We start from the raw sequence: 20,953 nt of genomic DNA on the forward strand, positions 1-20,953 counted from the left end.
GGTATGTATTGCTTTTTAAAGGCACATCTTTAAAAGGTTCCAGTCTCATCCAGCTGTAATAACGTCATCCTTTTATTTCGGAGTCCTTTGTGGAAAGTGGAGATGGACGACCAGCCTGACTTTGAAATTTGTAACTTACAGCGTCAGAACAGTCGGATATCCCAGCAGTTGACGTGTTATGACACACTTGTCTGTTCATTAGTGAACAAATCCCAATGTCCTTCTCAACCGACACACGCTACTAACATTTACAATCTCCTTCTTCTCCGTTTTCACCCCCTCCTCTGTCTCATATGTGAAATGCAACCAGACATTGTAGGGCACAGAATACACTCATTAGGTTCCCATCTCATGATGACAAGAGACAGCATCCGACAATTTCAATCTCACAGAGACATCAAACACAGAATTACATGTAATTAGCCTACTGCATCGCCTATGAACTTTATCTCGGGATCTGAGAGCCTATGCTAATTTCAAACTGTGCTAAAATGCTAAAAAAGCTCAGGGTAATGGCAGATAAATGTTACAGGCCGTTGCCAGATGGCTCCTGCACTCGACATTACTATGCTTGCTTGTTTGGCAGACGTCAACTAAGCCTCGGTCTATTTGACTGCAGTCTATTACAATTGGCTCATCTCTTGATTTAAAACATTAGAGTGTGTGCTGGACGTGTCTCTCTGTGGTCAGCACTTCTCAGACTTCAATAATAACATTCTCTGCTGGCAGACAGAAAAAGAGAGAGAGAGAAAGAGGGAAAGAGATCCAGGCAACCTCTCACCTCTCTCATCATAAGAAGCCCTCATCCCAGGGCAATGGGTCCTCCTTCAGAGGGAAAAGTGAAAGAGAGAAGGATGAAAATCTGTCAGGTTCAAACAACAAAGAGGTGCTGCCTTACACATCCTTCCTGAACCCGTCCCCTTCAGTGGCAGTGACATCATTTAAATCATTTAAATCCTCCCCAACATGACCTATGGCAAGTGACCCATCATTCTAACGCTCACACCTCCTTGTGAGACGCCCGCTGAAGTGCTTATTTAGCAGAAAATATCAACCGGCTAACTACGTGATTTATTCAAAATTATTCCTCCATGGTGCTCCCTCACACAAAGCATTTGCCCATAGTTCACTGTGGTCCAGGCAATTAGGAGCAGGCCACACCTCTTCAGGAGACAGAGCACCTGGCTACGGCAGACAGACATAAGGAGGAACAGAGCTGAGCGGCACACAGCTTTTCACGGTGGGCTGGAATAACTAAGCAGAGCGCTGAGGGAGAGAGAGGGAGAGAGTGAGGAATGCAAGCCAGGCACTTTAGGATTCATTTAGGTTCCCCATCTCCCTGGTCACTTTATTAGCAGTCTGGGAAGAGTGATGCATGTCCCAAAGCTATGCAAAATGCATAATTAAGCATTTAAATACACACCATGCAAATGTGTGTGTGTGCACTGTTCATGTGAGGGCACATACATACTGAACCTGAGGAGCGTATTGCAAAGATGCACAATCACACACTGGTCTACTGTAAAACTTCAAGATATTCAACTCTTAAGGTTGTTGTACTAACAGTCTCTACTACACAAAGCCTCCTTTAGTATTCCCACAAGCTAAACTAGAACCGTCACCTGTGTAATGCAAAGAAATCCTCAGTGGTATATTACAGTAACTCTTATTGCTGTTCCTTAGCCCTGTGTGGTCACTTGCTGGGGAATAAATTTGAGTTAAAAAAGGGGGGGGAGGGGGTCTCCTCATCAAATTTACATATCATGGGTGCACCTTCATTCAATCCATCCTTTCTGCTCTTAAGCTAGAGTAGAAAGTAGTTAAAGGCAGGGGACTGGGGATCCTAATTCGCAGGCAGCGCTCAAGTAGAAAACAAGCAAATAAGCAAATAAAGAGAGATGAGAAGTTCTCCCTGGAGAGGCAGATTCATGCTGCTAATATGCAAAGAAACAGAACGATTTGTACAATCCTGGAAATAAAAGAGAACCACCTCTACCTCGGTGATTTAGTGGATGCACCTGAGGAGACGATTGGATGAGCAGAGGGAGGTGCAGGTGTAATGTTGCTGTGGTCCGGAGACAACCTAAGGGGCTATTTAAGTACAAGTCTTGACATCACCAGCAACAATCTCCGTTGGATTTATCTGAGCTCCAACAGTGATATGTAAGCAAAACCCCACACTGAAGAAATTGCCTCATTTCTAGATGAGAAAGAAAATGAGTATCTCCCAGTGTTACACACACATATTGAAAGAATGGGGCAGGAGATGACAGACAGATTGGTGCAGCATCTCCAGGGATGCAGATGCTGTGGATTGTGGTGAAAAGTTCATTTCCTGGTCCATCTACATTTCTACCATCACGAATAGCCATGAGCTGTGGGTACAGACTGATAGAATAAGTGGTGGATATGAGCTTCCTCCAAAGGTGTCTGAGCTCACCCTGAGAGATACGGTGAGGATCTCAGCATTGCAGGAGAAGCTCAGAGTAAAGCCTTATACATGAAAGGGAGCCAGCTGAGGGGGCATCTGTCATAAGGGCTTCCCAGGTGAGGTCTTTTGGGCATCTAAAAGCAGGAGGAGAGCCAGGACAGACAGGACAAGCTGGAGGAATTAGGTCTCCCAGCTGCTGGCACTGGTTGGGAAGGTCATGATTGTCTATTTCTGTCTTTAATTTTTTTTTTTTAAACATATTTTGCAACTACTTCTTTTCCTCAAATATTTTGCATTACTTTTTTTTAAAATCAACATGTGGTCATATTGCTTTACAACCTATAAGCTAACCTTTGAATAACAAAAAAAGTAGAAGGACGTGTTGTTAACAACCACAGTTATAAATTTGTATTTCTTATTAATATTATTTAATTTTTCTTTTTAATTCAGTTTAGTTTCAGTTAGTTTCCATCTTTTTTTAAGTTGTAGTTTTTTATTTTTATTTGTTTTTCATAGCTAGTTTAACTTAAACTAAGTATAATAATAACCCTGCTAACAATCTAACCAGTAAAACGTGTGTTGTGCGGTGAGATTTCATGCTTTTTACAAACTGAATAAACTTTCAAATGCGAAGACCACTACAGGTGCACAGAACTCCTTCAGTAAAAAAAATAATAATAAAATGAAATAAAGTCCACTTGGCAAAATTAGGTAAAACTAGCAAAGTGCACACATCTATACATGTTGTAGCTCCCCAGAAAAAAAAGAAAATATATATGAGCAGTATTTTTGCTTGATATGTTCATCTTTAATCGGCATCCTCCCCGAAGAGGTTGATGTGGGGATACCAGTGTACCAGTGTGAACTCGCATCTGCAAGATAGAGGATTTGAAAATGATTAATTATGATATACTGGTTACTCTGGGAGCAGAAGAGAGTGCTCCAGCCCTGCTCACTGACCTGGGAAATGGGCTGCAATTTCCTTAATCATTTAGGAAGATAAAAGAGGAGGAAAAACTGGTAGGGGTCTGAAAGGTGAGTGAGAAGGGACTTTTGAGGCCCTTCTAAAAGAAGGGAAAATAAAGGAATGATGAAGTGAGGGGAGAAGTGAGGAACACTGACTAAAAGAGCAGCATCCTGAGGCGCTGGAGGGTCTGCGACGGACCAGGTCAGCATTTCACAAGTGTCAGTTCATGTTGGCCCAAACGAGAGAAGCCGGGCTATAGCGTGGCATGTCATGGTGGCCAGCGGGGCACAGGGCCTGTCAGACTGACACAGGAGGTTATGCACTGAGCAAATGGACACACGGAGGCACGCACACAAATTTCCAAACCGGTGTGATTCAGGTTAAAGGTAGAGTGGGAGTGACGGCAAAGGGTTTGAAAACCCTGCATGTATCCCAACACACAGAGTCATGCAGGGAAGATTTCTAGAACAAACGTGGGACACGTGTAGAACTTTGCCACCTCGTACTGCCGTATGTAGGCCATGACGCATAAACATGTGGCATTATCTTATAAATCATAAGCCACCAGCAGGAAGAAGCCAGTGTGCCTCGGTAAGATGGTGCATCGGGAAGTCATGGGAACACAGCATTATGTACTCACATCAAGGTTGGACTGCCTTCTTCCTGTCTGCCTTTTAAAACATGTTCCATTTCCACTTTGTTAAAAAAAAACAAAAAATTCAGTTACTCCACCTGAAATAGCAGGTGCTTGGAAAGGAACATTCTGTGCCATTGATTCGGATCTTAATTTATCCTACAGCAGCCCGCAAAAAAAAGGCATATATACATATATATCTATAGATCTTAAGGACTGATAACAATGGCAAAGATAGCACTCCATGGTAGAGGGTAGAGGGGTACGAGTGCATTCTCTGCCTGATTTTCATATTCAGTGAAGGACTGTCTGTGTTTTAGGCTGTCTGCCTGTCTGTATAAATGACCGCTGCTTATCAGCTCTCTGCCTGTCTTGCTCTTCCTCTCTGGCCTGTGTTAATGTTGCTGTTTGACATTGCAAGCAGCAGGCTTTTTTTTCTCCCAGCAGCCTCAGTGGACACTAGGCTTTAGCCTAATTGGTTCCAGAGCAGACCCTGACAGAACCTCTCCTCAGCGGCACACAGCCATATTAACACCCCACCACCCCAACCCCTCCCATCCTGACACGCGCACACACAACAAAAACAAGCACAGCAATCAGTGACTAACTCGCTAATTAACGCCCTTACAAAGCATCTCATTAGCATGTTTTGTAGAGAGGGGCAATGGGGGAAATGAGCATTTTAGATTTTTTTAAAAAAGGAAAGAAGTTACAAAAAAGGACCTAGGCGCACGTGTGTGTATGTTATATTCTACTCAGGGGCCGAGGGCCTTGGTTGGCCCACCAAGCAGTGGTCTACATCTCAGGGGAGTCCATTACAGCTCTCTGAGGGAGACGCTGGAATCAAAGATAAGCATAAATTTAAAGGCAATCAGGAAAAATACATCTCTGGTATGCAGACAACACTTTGGTTGTTAACCAGCAACTTAACCTGCTTTACACTGTGAGGGGAATAGGAGATGGGTAGGTAAAAGGCTATTGAAAAGAATGCATATAGTTAAAGCGTCAGGCAAAGGCCAAGAGCTGCAGTGCTTAAAAATCTGAACGAGGCTCCCTGGAGAAACTTAGATGACAATACTAGGAAATTAATGTGGATGTGCCAAAAACTGCAGTTCCACCAACGGCCTCTTGGGGCTGAATCTCAAAAGAAAATAAGTGATTAAATCTCAAATTTTACACCTGAAGAAACATATTTAAACCCTGGCACAATATATATATATATATTATATATATATATATATATATATATATATATTATAATTATATTAGGGGTGCAACGATATTCGTATCGATATTGAACCGTTCGATACAGTGCTTTCGGTTCGGTACGCATATGTATCGAACAATACAACATTTGTAATTTATTTTATCAATTTCCTTCTGACGATGCTGTCTGTGTTGAGCGCTCAGTGAATCTGCGTTCGACTACTCCGCCTAGGCTGCACTGTCGAGCGCAGATCCACTGAGCGCTCAACACAGACAGCATAGCAGAAGGAAGAGCGCAGGGCACCTCCCCACCCTCATTCAGATCTGGCGTTTGGAATTATTTTGGTTTTCATGTGACGTATGACCCTGAAGGTAAGCGAGTCATGGACTAAAGTAAAACAGTATGTTGGATGTGCCATGCAATGCTCAATTACATGGGTGAACTAGTGTGTTAGCGCAGTTAGCTCGTTAACGTGTTGGCCGTCTAGCCCCATGCACGGAGCGATCGGCGGTAGCTCGTTAACGGAGATTTGCCGTGTTGTGGCGTTAAGGTCATTTCAACGAGATTAACCTGAAAGCACTAGTGGGAACACAACGAATATGACTGCACATTTACGCCGACATCATCCTAGTGCAAAGACAAAAACAACAAGCATGCTACTAACTTTAGCCGAGTCATTTAGACAGCTGTTAGCACATGATTCTCCTTATGCTGCTGAGAATATAGCCCAGAAGAAGCGGATAGTATAGCTTTTATTTTGGAAAGAGCCATTTCTCTGTAATAAACTCTCTTTTCCAAAGATGAGTGATTCCTCAATCAGATACAGGGCTTGCAATATCGCTAGCCCGACGTCCCGGAGCTAGCGATTTTTTCAGTCGGGCTACCAAAATCTATCTCTTCCCTGCCCGTCGGGCTATTGTAGGAAAAATATATGTCAATGCTTTTGCATTCTTTCAGAAATGTAGCTGGGTAATTATGTCATTGGCATCGGTGAGCCACTGTCAATATGTGACATATTGAAGTCGCGTTTGAATTTGCGCTTGTTTTTTTGCTTTCACTTTGCAATCGTGCGAACTGTGTATAGAGAGCGACAGCACTGATCTGTGAGTGATGATAATTTGTGCACCAATTCCTCTGACATCGTCTTATTAATCGTTAGCTTACTATGCAAACATGACAAGTGAAATCTCCCGCAGCAAGCTTAAACATGTGAGAGGTTGATCGCGCAGAGAATCGCTGAGCTTATGTGAGTGAGTGTGTAAAAGCATTTCAGTTCTGCTGAGCCAAATAAGACAGGTCAGGGTGAAGAAGTGCGTCCATAAGCAATTTACCGCGTCGATCTACGTCCCTACCCTCACCTATGGCCACGAGCTGTGGGTAGTGACCGAAAGAACGAGATCGCGGATACAAGCGGCAAAATGAGCTTCCTCCAAAGAAGAAAGAAGAAGAAGAAAGTGTACTTTATTGGTCCCCGTGGGGAAAATCCCTCTCTGCATTTAACCCATTCACTCAGTGAAGCAGTGGGCAGCCATTGGGCGCCCGGGGAGCAGTGTGTAGGGACGGTACCTTGCTCAGGGGTACCTCAGGGTAGCTGTTCAGGGAATCGAACCCCCGACCTTCCGATCATGGGGTCCACCACTCTACCTACTGAGCTATCCCTGCCCTGGGTGGCTAGCCTCTCCCTTAGAGATAGGGTGAGAAGTTCGGCCATCTGGGAGGGGCTCAGAGTAGAGCAGCTGCTGCTCCACATCGAAAGGAGCCAGCTGAGGTGGTTCGGGCATCTGACAAGGATGCCCCCTGGGCGCCTCCTGGGTGAGGTGTTCCAGGCATGTCCCACCGGGAGGAGGCCCCGGGGCAGACCCAGGACACGCTGGAGAGATTATATCTCTCGGCTGGCCTGGGAACGCCTTGGTAGTTCCCCCGGATAAGCTGGAGGAGGTGGCTGGGGAGAGGGAGGTCTGGGCCTCTTTGCTTAGGCTGCTGCCCCCGCGACCCGGCCTCGGATAAAGCGGATGAAGATGGATGGATGGATATAAAGATGTTAACTACTTCACACAGTCATGGTCTGATTTTTTTTTACAATTTTCATTGTAAGTGGCTAAAGCAGTTAATTAAAAGTCTACATAAATGTAAATGCTGTAATTTGATTATTTTAATAAACCATGTAACTTGGATGGATTCGATGCTGGTGTGACCACAGTGCACACGTCTGCTGTTGCTCACAGTGGTCCAAGGGATCGCTCAGGGAGTTTGTGTGTTCGCTCAGACACATTAAAAATTAGAGGGACGATTGATGTTTAGTCTATTCTGTAAATATATTATTTTTAAACTTGTTTTTAATCAGACTTACCATCCTATTTAATATTACTGTCAATTACGTATGCTCACTATAGCAACAATGTCAAATCCAGTTTTAAAAGCAGCAACAACAACAACAAGATTCCAGACTCAAAGCTCCAAAAGAGTAGTTTGAATGGGTGGGTGGCATCATAGTGTCTACATGCACTGGTGTGCATGACTCAAATGATTTTGGCACCACAAAAATAACTGTTGATGCATGTCTTTATTATCATGCTTAACTCTTGTGCATTTTCTACTTCTGCTTTCCCATGTCCTTCTGTTCTACCTCCAGCTCCCATCTGCTGCTTATTCCCTTGGTTTTACTGTGGCTTCATCACAGTAAAGACAGCCCCCTTTGAACCCTATAAAGGCAACCAGCGTCAGGCTTATTGTAAAACACAATCATAAGGTAAATGTTTATCCCCTCTCTGCCACTCTAAACTCCCCTAATGAGCCTGCTGGAGGGGTTTCACCTCACAGCTCAAATAGAGGCAGAGAAAACAGCACATTCAACTCGGATTAGGACTGCATAGGAGACGCCACTAAAGTCTAATCGGGAAAACAGTAACGAGCAATAACAAAGTTTTTTTTAAAAAAGAAAAGAAAGAAAGAAAACTAATAAAAAGAAAGTAGGAAAAAATACAAGCAATATAATCACTAAAGTGCCAAACAAGCTCTACAACATAAAGCATTAATGACTGAAGAGTTAAATATGAAGCAGAAGTTCAGGAGCCACTCTTGGGAGAATACATTATGATTGGCTGGGAAGGATGAGCCCTCCGACCCTGCTCTTCCTGCCTGTTCTGACCTGCCCCATTATCCATCAGCGACCCCACTATTATACCTACTGTCGGTACACGGCGCCACGCTGAACCACACCACCCTGCGCTGCGAGCGAGCCATCACTCTCACCCCTGAACAGCAACGCGAGCCCACACACAGAGAAAGAGAAAGTACAGCGTAATAGTAAGCAGGTAGTTAGAGGTCAGAGGTGCTGCGCAATCGGGACAGCAGTTCCACTCCTGGCAGCCAGAGCGGAACTCTGAGAGGGACCTGGAAGTAGATATGATGACCTTTTGTACAGAGGACCCCAAAATATACCCTCTTATCAAAATGACCTTAACATAGGAGCATGGGAAGGTAAGCACAGCCCATCCATCATCTTAAAGATTAATCCTCCTCTCTATTCTTCTCCTGAATCTATTAATAATGTCGCCAGAAGGGGGGAATTTGCAGCAAAGATTTATTCTGATATTGTGACTTTTATTCATTAGCCTATAACAAGGGGGATTCCTTGAAAAGGAAATATAGAGTGGGCTTAGGGAATGCTAATTCTCCATTCCAGCTCTATTTGAACTATACCAACCCCTATTAACTCAGTCATTAATTTTGCTGACAATCTGCATATGCTACATGCCAATGTACAACCAAAAAAGAAGGAAGATTAGCATTTATGGCACATAGGTCACAGCTGTTTATTCTTTAAAAGCAATCCTGGGCAGCGTCCATTTGTTAATTTACTAACATGGATAACTCTGTGGCAGGTGTGAAGCTTTAAAAAAAAATCAATTTGACAACAAAATCTGGTGCTTGGATCAGAGCTTTTCCTCACTCATTTAGTCAAAGTACTGGATTTCACAGAGTGGAGCAGCACTGACAGCCCCAGGGGCATACTTCAATTAGAGACTTTGGTGAGTTTAAACACTGCAGATCTACTCCCGCTCAAAGGCATTTGTCTCCCTCCCCCTCGCTTTTCCTCTCTCTCCCTCGTTTCCTCCTTCTCTCTTCATATCTACGCTGAGCACCCACTCTCCGTCTTCTTCAAGTCCTGCTCTCTGTAATCAACTCAGTGCTAATGGCTTATTCTTTCTGCTCCAGCACCCACATTTCACTTGTTTATTTTCCCACACTCGTAAATCTGGGGACATGTCACAAGCGCAGCGATATTAGAGCAATAATCTCAGGTAATTATCAGATGCCCTCTCACTTTTTCTCCCTCTCCCTCTCTCCATTTAACACTCTCTCTACTGCTTTAAAGAGAGACACTCATTCAGAAGTTTTTTTGACTGCTCCTGTGAAATGTGGAAGCGGGGTTTGAAGCTTTAAAGCACACTCTTATAAAATAAAAGGCCTCTATTTGTAGCGGAGCCCTAAACGGGTAGGTTATGCAGTAATCTAAATTATAAATGTTATGCTTGACACAATTTGCACTTGTGAAGCTCCAAGTCCCGTATTTGTTTGAGCTTTATAATCTAAAACATCCAGTTAACACAAACACTCTTTAAACTATTATGTCACAAAAACAGTACATTCCACAAACCACAGCAAAAAGTAACCCATGGTTCAAGACCGGGAGGCGGCTCATATCCGCGGGATACGTGGGGCTGTGTCAGGAAGGACATCAGAGGTAAAAAATTTGTGCCAAATCAAACATGCGGGTCCAGCCACTGAGGCAATCTCTTAAGAATAAGGGAAGAGCCAAAATAAGTTTTATAGTCAACGAAAAATTTCAATGTTTTATTTTCTTTAAATATGTTTCAGTGTTATTATTGTATGAACTCCACAGAAAATGACAACATGTATTATTGAACATCATCCTGCCGCTCCTTGCCACACATTGAACAAAATTGTACATTTATTAAGTTATTTATATTTTACTATATCTTAGTACTTTTAAAAAAATTAATTTTAGTATTTGTTCTAGTTATTTCTACTGTTTTATCTACTGTTTAGTCATATTCTGCATATACCGAGACCCAAAAAAATTGCTTTGCTTATATCACATCAAATGTTTTATAAAAATTAAGCTCAGTCTGAAAATGTAGTGTTGGTGTAACAACAATAGGTTTTTTGGTTTGGGACCTTTTTTTTTCCACAGACAAGCCCTTTTTGGTGTGCTTCGGACTGTTTTGATCCCCATCCCGGGAAGCCTGAAATATCAAGTGTACATGGCCAAGATACTGAAGCTGAAGTTGTATCCATTGCGGAGGGAGTGCAACTGCGATTTGTGTGTGAATGGGTGAGAATTTGGTTTAAATTTGGTAAAAAAGTGCTTTAAGTGATCAGTAAGGCCAGAAAAGCACTACAGAAATCCCAGTCAATGTATGCTCAGTAATACACGAGTGTGGCTCACTGATGTTTAACAGCTTATTCTGTCTAAACCTCAATAAGGAAGTTACTATAAGTCGGTTTATTGTTGGCGTCTTTTTATAGGATTTGTTTTTGTTTGAGAAAGATGTTGTAACTTAACCACACTTTCCAGCTTTTAGAGCTCCAAGAAAACAGGGGATTACTTAGACTGTCACTTACCCACTCTTCCTGAATGAGGCTCACCGCCTTGTTGGCACGGGTCAGGTTTCGACAAGCCAGGATCACATGGGCGCCATGAAGAGCAAAAGACCTGGCTGTCTCAAAGCCTGAGATGGGAGACAGACGGACAGGAAGACAGGGAGACATAGACATGAGAAAAAGTCTACAGGCAAGCAATGCCTCAAAGATGAGGGTTTTTTTTCTAAAGATAACTTCAGATCCCCATCAATTTTTTCATATAATTTATTTCATTGAGTAACCCAGTCTAGTGGAGTTAATCATTTCTCTCTGAAGTGATGAAACTGATTGAATTATTGTGGTTCGCGACTTCTTCCTCTCATCTTAGATAAAGTTTTGGATCTGACCGCCAACTCTCAATGAGGTATCGCCGCTCGCATAGAGTCAGAAAAACGGAGGCTGTTGTTAATTACGTTAATAATTACGGCAGTAATTATGAAAACACGGGTCGTAACTGAACTAAATGAGCAATCGAACAGACATGACATTCACACTGAACCTTGGCGTGATATTTCAGGCACATCAAAGGGCCTCTGATAAGGACATTTCTCCCATGAAACGAGGTCCGCCGATATGCGCAGAATTTATCAGTCCAAGACTACTTCATGGCTCCATCCAAATCATGTAGTCACGATAAAACTGACAAAAACTGAAGATAGAGGGAGAGAAGTTCATTTCTAAATTACAAGTCTAAATGGGTCATTTCATCCCGTAGGTTGAATTAATTTATGAGATTAACTTTCTTTCCTTCACCGTATTTTTATTTCCTTTGACATTTACTACCCTTCATGTGCCACAGAAAAGTTCAAGAGCACAGAGTCATGTCATATTTTTAATCCTACTTCTATATACAAACCTGTGTGTATGTATATACATATATACACACACACACAAGCACTTATCCACATGCAGTATGAGAGTCCTGACTGACAAAGTGAAAGGCTCAATAACTGATTGTGGCAAGAGGGTCTGAGTGGCAGAGCAGTAGGCAGAGTGTATCGGGTGGTGGATTAATATGGACTGTAATTAGATTATATGTCTTAATCTGATTTTCATTAAGAGCAAAACTGGGAGGCCTAATTGTGAGGAGAGCATTAAGGACTAATATCTATTAAAACTCAAAATTGGAGTGGGATTGGAAGCCCTTTCTGACAAGTGAAGCATGGAATGAAATTATATGACACCTTATTAGGTGTAATGGAGGGGACTGTGACTGTGAGCGGAGATCATTTCACTCACAGGAAATGGAAATGAAAATAAAAACAGCATGACAGAAAAAACAAGCAGAGTGACTGGTGGGGTAAAAATAGGCTTTGAATCCAAATGAGCGGCGGCGGGCTTTAGAAAATAAATGTTATCGTAACTTCTGAGTGTCACGCAAAGTGTCTGCGTTTTCACTTCGGCATAATCTGAACACTGCTTTTAAAATTGATAAAAATCATACGGATGTGTGCGAAATGATTTTTATATTTTTTTCCCACAAACGCAGCTTCATTTAAAGGCATTTTTTCCGGTCTTTATAAATTGGACAAGACTACTGGCTTCTGGTAAACAACAACACCTCACACCGACTGGTTGTGTGTACAAAGCATGAAAGTGAAATTAATCGACACCAGTGTTTTCCATAATGGGGAACAAATTAGAATATGGCAGCGACAACAGCAGCAGCGCCGAAGCCATGTATTTGCAATGACAAATAACAAGGGCTTGACATTAATTGTGAAATAACGAGTGTGGCGTTGCTGTAACAGAGACTCCCCGCCCTCTTGCCCGTGTTACCGGTGGAGAGGGCCGCGACGAAATTAGTTCCTGGTCAGGTGTACAACAAAGGGAGCCTGTTTCAGCATTGTATGCTGATGGTGGAACATGACAAGAGGTCAGACAGGGGTTTCTTTTGCGCTGGTGGATCGACAAACGCCATAAGCTGTTTTACAGCGCACGGCAGGCCCGCTTGGATGTGATGCTCACCCAGATTTGTCTGTTTAAACAGATGTAGTAGCTGCAGAGGTTTACAGAGAAGAGTCTGTAGATGGGGGGGGAAGTTTCTTTGAATATGTTTATGTTCAATCTCAAGCTTTATAAAGTAGCAAGAATGCACTACATGGCTCAGCTATTGTTGAAAATGTGTTTTACTGTAATGTATAAAATGCATAAAAATGTGTAAAATGTCCATTAAGCTGTGAATGCTCTTCATGGTACATTAGGATCCTGGCCCTACTGATATCCCCCAATAATGAGTGTGATTTAGTGATTTCACGCTTTGTTTGTCCTCCCTGGCCCACTGCCCCTCTCTGGATCCCCCTCGTACACAGGTGTATTGGCTCAATGTAATGAGATCATTACCAGCCTCGTCAGTAAACGTGTTTATTTGGCAAACGGAGCCGCCTGCTCCTTCCCTCTCTTGATCTGCATCCAAAGAGGCATTTAACTAAAATAAGCTCTGCAGTACAATTGGGCAAACAGAAGTCGGTTCAGATCATTACAAGACCTGTGGGTAAACATGTCGGGTTCCCACAATCCCCCTTTTCCAGAGCTGGTCGAAAGACCATGAGAGAAAAAAAACATGATTATGAACAGAGTACATATCGCCCAAACTCATTGAGTTACAAGGTGTTTTTAACTGAAATTGCATTTGGGCTATTTATGAGGCAATTAATAAACATGATAAGTATTATTATGTTTATTAATTACTAATTATTTGAGCTCTAGTCCAAATATTAGTCCAAAACAAATCTTTAACCTCCTAGAACCTGGAGTCCACATACGTGGACATCACATTTTGGGTTATTTAGACCAAAATACTCAATTTTGCTCTACAAGGGCCTGATATCCACTTACGAGGACATTATACTGTTTTTGTTCTATCAAAATTGTAAATGAATATCCTCATATGTGGCTCTCATTTTTCTCAGACACAAAAATTAGGTAAAAAGAAAAAAAAAAATCTGGTAATTCTTTGTTTTTACATTCATCGGGTCCCAATCAGCCCAAATATCAAAGAGAAATTAAAAATGCATGCCGTGGAACAGTTCGGGTCTTAGGAGGTTAATATATGCATGTGTATCTAAGAAAGCAAAAAGTGGCCGGATTTGAGAGACATCTTCAAACTCCTGACCATCTCTGATGTGATGAGTGCACCTGTTCCTGCGGTTACCGTGTATTTCTTGCCCAAGAAGTGAAGAAGGGGACAACTCCCCCGCTCTTTCTGACTTTTAAGATCCCCTCTAATTCCCCTCCATTAGTCCAAGAGGAGGGAGATGTCACCCCAAAAGTGGAATGTATGGTTAGTAATTACAGCCCAAGGTTGAGCTGTTCCAGGTGAGAGCACTGGAGTGGTTCTATTACCCCTCCCTATCCCCTCCTGGCTCCCCCACCACCCCCACTACCACCTCACCAGCCATGCAGCCCTATCTAGCACCCGCCTACCCACCCACCCAGCCACCAACCCCCCTTTTCTTTCTCTGACCCTCTGTGTCAACCTCCAACTCCCAACACAATCTTTCATCATGGCCTCACAACACACTGGACACCCCTGGTCCTCCAGCAGTCAGCCTCACAGAGCGAGGAAGGAGGACAGTACAGCTGATAAACACATAGCGCACCAAATCACAAACGTGTACAATGATAAACACAAACCCCAGAGGCCTGCTAATGCACACATAGCTGCTGAGCATTAGGGCTATTTTCATCACTGTCATCAAAATCCCCCCCCGCATTCCCCCGTCATGTAACTTTCATCCCCCTCATCATGTGCAGACTGTAAACTCGATAGGTCTATAAACTACTTGACTACACACAATAACCCAATGCCCCTTCATTTTATTTTACCTACAGCCTTTAAGCACATATATGTATTCCATCCTCTCTTTCTCTAACCACTTCAGTTCCATTATATTAGAGCTGTAATCATTATTGAACCCTGCTAGCCTCCAGCATTATACTCTCTGCACGTTACACCAGTTTGGGTCTGCATAGCAAATTTCATCTAAGGTTAATAAAGTTGAATAATTTGACTAACCAACCGGAACTGCTTCTTATTACGTAGCCAATAAACACATTCATCAGTGAGAACATGAAATGCCCGATGAAAAAAATAAAACTTCCCTTTGATTTCCTCGGCGGTTCAGTTCACAAGTTGATACGGAGAAGGCAGCGCAGGACACTGGCTGGCCATTCACCCGGTGGACACACACACACACACACACACACACACACAATGAAGACTTAATATAAACACAGATGCACTCTGGATGTCATCTAAACCACACGTAGTCACTGAGAGATGCTCAGAGACAAAAACACACACAGACACCACACACCATCCTCACCAGGAACATCTTTTTATCCATCTAATTCCTCCCACTATGAATAATGCATTTCCCTCCTTACTGAGGCTTGGGTTTAACGCATCGCTGCACGGGTCTTTAAGGAGGTCCTTATTCATAAACAGTAGTGCAGTAAATACCAGAGCTTTGCAACCAATTTAATGGCAGTTATGCTTAACAAATCTGCCTCAATCTAATGATCAGCCACAAAGCTAGGCTATGGGTTTAATCTGCACACAGAGGCTCCCGCAGCTCTGCGACTCACTGAATATGCTTAGGGATCTCTCCATCCAGAGAGAGGAGAGCACCAGCCTGACACTTAATCCTCACAACACAACACTGGGATCAACACAACTATGGAACATTGTTAGTCTTTCATGAATAAGAATAACATTGAAAGTCCTAAAACACTGCAGAGACAATGCATAGAGAGACTAAAACATTACGAAGCGCTCCTTTTTTAAATCCTTGCTATTCCCCGTCTGGACATCCTAAGTCTTTTCTGCTTCTTATTCCTACATTGACCCTGCACCTTAACAAGAAGACCACGTGGAATTTAGTGCATGCATTTAGACTGAGTAAAGCTTTGCAACTGTATGCACTGCTCAACAGCAAGACTCTCCATAGAAGGTGCAAAAAGTTCAGGTATGAAACACGTCAACACTGAAAAGCAGAATAAATAAAAACTTATTTTCAAACTCATAATTTCACTTACTGAATAAAAAAATTATAATCTGTGAGAACTTTTTGAAAAATAAAGAGATCTGCATAAGTAAAAACCACACTTGAATAAGTGTTTTCTTTCTTCTGTGCACCACACATGCTGAGCTGGACTAATTTAAAAAAAGCAGGACCATTTTAGTTGAGTAAGACAGGAGGCGGATATGTTATTTCTGACCACTATTAAACATATGTCAACAAGTCACCTGAGAGACTGATGACCCTCCCCAGGTATTTGGACACATAAATGTCCATAAAAACAGTTCCCAAAGGAGCTGTCACTGAGTAAATAAGACCACGTGCCCTGAGAGGGAAAATAGAAATACATTTTTGTGCAATGTTGTGCAGTTTTATATTTAAAAAGCAAGTATCCTCATTCTGAACCCAGTGGGGGCTAGAGACATCAGGACAATGGCCCTTTAAGGACAACTGTTCCATGGACCCCTGGCCAGTAAATAACCTGAGAGTTAGTTGATAGGGGCGAATTAGAGCCAGAGCAGTACTGTGTAATAGGGATGGATAGGAGGCTCAGGCTTGGGTCAAAGCCGCTTAGGAATCAATGCAGAGGTACAGGTGTACAACCACAGGTCTATACGAGTAAGAAAACCTTTAAAAAGAAGGAGGAGGGAGGGAGACGGAGACGAGCGGAGGGGGGGAAACAAACTACAATCATTCATTTCCATTATCACAATTAAAAATTGCCATTCGGGTTGGTACTGGTTTTTAATTTACAAAAGAAAGCAGAGAGAGGAAGACTAATGTTGTAAAGCGAGCGCAGTGATCACACTGGCAAGACAAACTGCATCACTGTCTCGCCTCCCAGCACTATTGCAGTGGAGCTTGAAGACTGGTCACAAAAACAGGAGGCGGTAATATTTCATGCATAAATAATCTTATATATGTGGTTTTCATGTTTATGTGCATTTGAAACTAAATTAAAATATTTTAATGTAAATTTTTGGAATTAATTAATATCCTACCATTACTAATAAAAATGTCACATTTCCTGTGGAGGAATTAAGCACTACAGGAATTGGAAATAGCCTTGACACTTGGATTAAAACACTACTGATGCCATTAAAATGCTAAGTGGGTCCAACCAATTGGCATAACCACATTTCACTAAAGGAATGTCAAAGGAGTACATGAGAAGTAGCAATTACTATTAGAATACTGTTAATTATAGCTGCTGCATATTTAATATGAGCAAAACAAAGGTTATGTTAATATGGGTTCTAATAAGTGTTCATGCACTATATAGTGTCAGTGTATTACCACTACTTGATGCAGTCTTTTGTGAAAAACTGCATTTTTTCCAGCATTTTTTTTTATTAAATATATCACAACAAATGTTGAATGAGGATTATCTTTTTCATTATATAGTGGTTTTTTTTTTAATTAAGGCAAAAATAAGTACATGTAAAACAGCTAATATGATAACATTTTTTAATATCAATAGCATGCACATCACAGACCTCCTGTGCCCTCTTGTGGAGAAAGCTATTAGTAATTTTCTCCATTCATCCTATACAATTATCGCTCAGGCCAAATATCGGATGTATTTTAGAACTAATCCTCTATCCGCGTCTAGTGAAAGCAATACATTTGGAATGAGAGGCTTATGCACTTTTAACCTCTGATGCCTACAGTCGTTCTGCAGCCATACATGTTCACGTTTTCTTTATTTTGATAATTATCCTTTAGTATCTGACTCACACTACACTTTGTTCTGGTAATCATAGGCATTCCCATTTTAATGTTGGCGTTTTTCAGTTAATTACACTTATTCTGGGTACAGATTTTCTGCATTTCACATGTTCATGTGCATTTTCCTTTGATGGATTTCATAGTAAAATTATTACTTTTTTAACTATACGCAGAAGTAATCCTAACCCAAAACATTTAAAAATAATAATTTCTTGCTAATAATGTTTTGATGGATGTCAGTTATATTTTTAATTGATGTTTGTTGTGAGTCTTTTAATTCAGAGACAAAGAAAAAGAAAAATAGGTTGAACAGATCTTGGATTAGTGACGGTCACAGGTTTAATGGAAATACAGTCATCAGAGGTCATTTGATACAAGCCAATTATTATTATTATTATTATTATTATTATTATTATTATTATTATTATTATGATTAAGTGCTGAAACTGCCTATTGATCAGCTAACGAGTGTCTATTGTGTGTGGCAAGAATCTGAACCTCTTGAGACCTGAGCTATTTTTAATTTCCCCTAAATTTGGGGCATTAGCTGGACCCAGTAAGTATAAAAACTAAGCATCATCTTTGAACAGAAACTCTTTTAATTAAGAAAAAAACTGTATGCCCTCATACGGGTGCAATGGGTTTATATTACAGAGAAACACAATAAAGTCACCATTGCTTAAAAAAACGTATAAAACACTTTTTAAGTATAAAGTGCAGTGTCCGCATGAGGACGCACAGTCCCAGGAAACTAAACAATAAATCATTTTCATTTGTGTTACTTTTTAAAAACTGTGTTCTCTTAATGTGTGTAAAGATAAAAGACAGAAGAACATCAGGGTCAGGCAGGCATTTAAGTTCACAAGCTTCTTCCCTCAGTGAAGGTCCCCAGGCTGCTGTAAATCTATGTAATTCAGTGCTGCCTTGCTACATCTCATATCACACACATACACAGATACACAGAGTCACACACTCCCACACACAGTGCAATTACATTGCAGGGACTTTCGTTGGGACAAAGAATTTGAATATAAAGACAATTAACGATTTTATGTTTATTTGATTTTCCTCATGCTGTCATTATCTATCTCGAACAAAGAAGCGAGTCTGAACAAATGGCCAGGACTTGTGCTAATTTAAACTAAAGGAAAGAGGAAATAAATTTGTTTCCAGACCATTATATAGTGAGCCATGCATTTGCTGGGTACAAATGGACACCATTCATTACAGTTAACAATGACATCCAATTCAGCCCTGCTAATGAACTTCAATACAGTCATGTTCGGTATTAAGGAGTGATTTGTTGAGTCTAAGTGTATCATTTTGGAGGCTAATGTTGATGAATGCCCCGTTGTGAAGAGATGGGGACATGCAAGGAGTAGAGACAGTCTTGGCAAGCACCCTTCTGTTATAGCGTAATACCATATCACCACCTAGTGGTGTCATCACAGAAACACACATTACTGCAGAGTGATGGTTCCAACTTTTCAGAACGTTTGTCAGACAAAAGAAAAAGATAAATAAACATTAAGCTCACCAATGCCCGCATTGCCTCCGGTAATGAGGACAACCTTGTCAGAGAGGTCACGACCCTGCAGGATCTCGAGAGCAGCAGTGTTTCCATCGTACCGCTTCGGCTTCACCACCACATCCTCTACTGTAAATGCATGACGTGGATCAAAATATGTGCTCCGCTTGTTAATGTGACTGAAAATGACAGAGGAAAGCAGGAATGAAAGCAGCAACGTAGTTTTATTGCAGTCAAACATTTCCACAAATATAAGGGGTTTGATCATAAGTCTTCTTACTCAATGTAAATTATCTGTCCTTTTTCATCAGTTTCCTGCTCCCAACCATATGGTAAGTCTGTAGAAAAAGACAGAGATTTATTATTCTTTAATAGAAAAGTTTGGTAAAAAAAAAAAAAAAAAAAAAAGTGTATATACATTTCAAGCCAAAACTGAATTCTATGTCCTGTTTTATTAATTTTTTAACTGACTGCTTAGCTACTGGCCACTGCATAAAAGTTGTGTGGTTGACAATACTCCAAATAACCAAGTCCAAGTTAGAGAAATATCAAATAATCTCAGCTTTGCATACATGTGAACAATTCTCCAGGGAAAACACAAGTGAGTAAAGCAAACCTCCAGCACAACGTTTCTTCTTTCCTGTCTTGGGGTGTTCCCACTGTGTCTTCATCTCATCATGACTGTTGGCACAAACAGAGATTAAGAGTGAATGAAAAAAAATCCTTTTCTTTACAATATACAGCTGTGGTCAGTAGTGTATTTACACTCATCATGGGCGTGAATGTCATGGAAATTTAGGGATTTTAATTATTTCTTTGAACTATTTTTTTTCCAGGGTGGACTAATTATACAGTATGCATCTTTAATGCCTTTTTATATACAGGATGTATCATCACTTTGCCAAAGTCTGGAAATAGACCCAAACTGTTACCCTCAATGAGATAAAATTTGTTAGAATAATCAGGACCAACCCAGGAACCACCAAGTCAAGTCATCTTTATTTATATAGCACATTTAAAAGACATCAAGTGTCGGCCAAAGTGCTGAACAGAGGGATAATATAATAAAAAGAATTAAAATAGATAAGATGAAAACATTATAGAAACATTGTGAGACATCCATATATGTTTGTAAAAAATATGTGTACATGCAAATATGCACATACATATACAAAAATGTACACATTCACACACAAGCACACATACGTGAACATAAAATACATGTATACATGTATACACATGCAAACACAAAGACTAAAGCATGCCATGTACTGGAACCTGCTGGTACACCAGCATCACTGTCCACAGTGAAGTGAGTTTTACATCACCGTGGCCCAAGAGGGTGCCAACCAAGAAAGAAGCCACCGCTCCAGAATCGATAAGCCAATTGCCTTCTGGATAAAAGAGACAAAGATTGAGCGTTTTGATCACAATGACCAGAGGTATATTTTGAGCAGTAAATGTGGTGCTTTTAAACCTGAGAGCACTGTACCAGCTGTCACGCATGGTAGTGGTAGTATCATGTTCTGGGGCAGTTTTTTTGCCAATGGTGCTGGTACAGAGGTTGGATAAACTCATCAGGAAGGTTCTGCGATGTCCCCTGGACCCAGTGCAGGTGGTGGGAGACAGAAGGAGTCTGGCCAAAATAACATCTCTGATGGTCAGCGTCTCCCACCCCATGCATGTAAATGTTGCTGAACTGCAGAGCTCCTTCAGTGACAGACTGCTGCATCCTAGATGCATGAAGGAGCATTTCTGCAGGTCCTT

At 41.4% G+C, this 20,953-nt stretch overlaps 1 protein-coding gene across 1 annotated transcript in view; it reads right to left on the minus strand.

Moving 5' to 3' along the window:
- The window catches only part of wwox (WW domain containing oxidoreductase), a 133,034-nt gene that overhangs the window by 110,446 nt on the left and 1,635 nt on the right, over nt 1-20,953 (minus strand). Inside the window, exons 2-5 of the mRNA XM_042225696.1 lie at nt 19,803-19,867; nt 19,467-19,524; nt 19,196-19,365; nt 10,889-10,995 (exon numbers count right to left, since the gene is read on the minus strand). Of these exons, the coding sequence (XP_042081630.1) occupies nt 10,889-10,995; nt 19,196-19,365; nt 19,467-19,524; nt 19,803-19,867 (400 nt within the window). The remainder of the gene's footprint in view (nt 1-10,888; nt 10,996-19,195; nt 19,366-19,466; nt 19,525-19,802; nt 19,868-20,953) is intronic.

Source organism: Haplochromis burtoni, unplaced genomic scaffold (genome assembly GCF_018398535.1).
Source record: "Haplochromis burtoni strain Fernald_Lab_line unplaced genomic scaffold, NCSU_Asbu1 Contig_179, whole genome shotgun sequence".
Classification (NCBI taxonomy): domain Eukaryota; kingdom Metazoa; phylum Chordata; class Actinopteri; order Cichliformes; family Cichlidae; genus Haplochromis; species Haplochromis burtoni.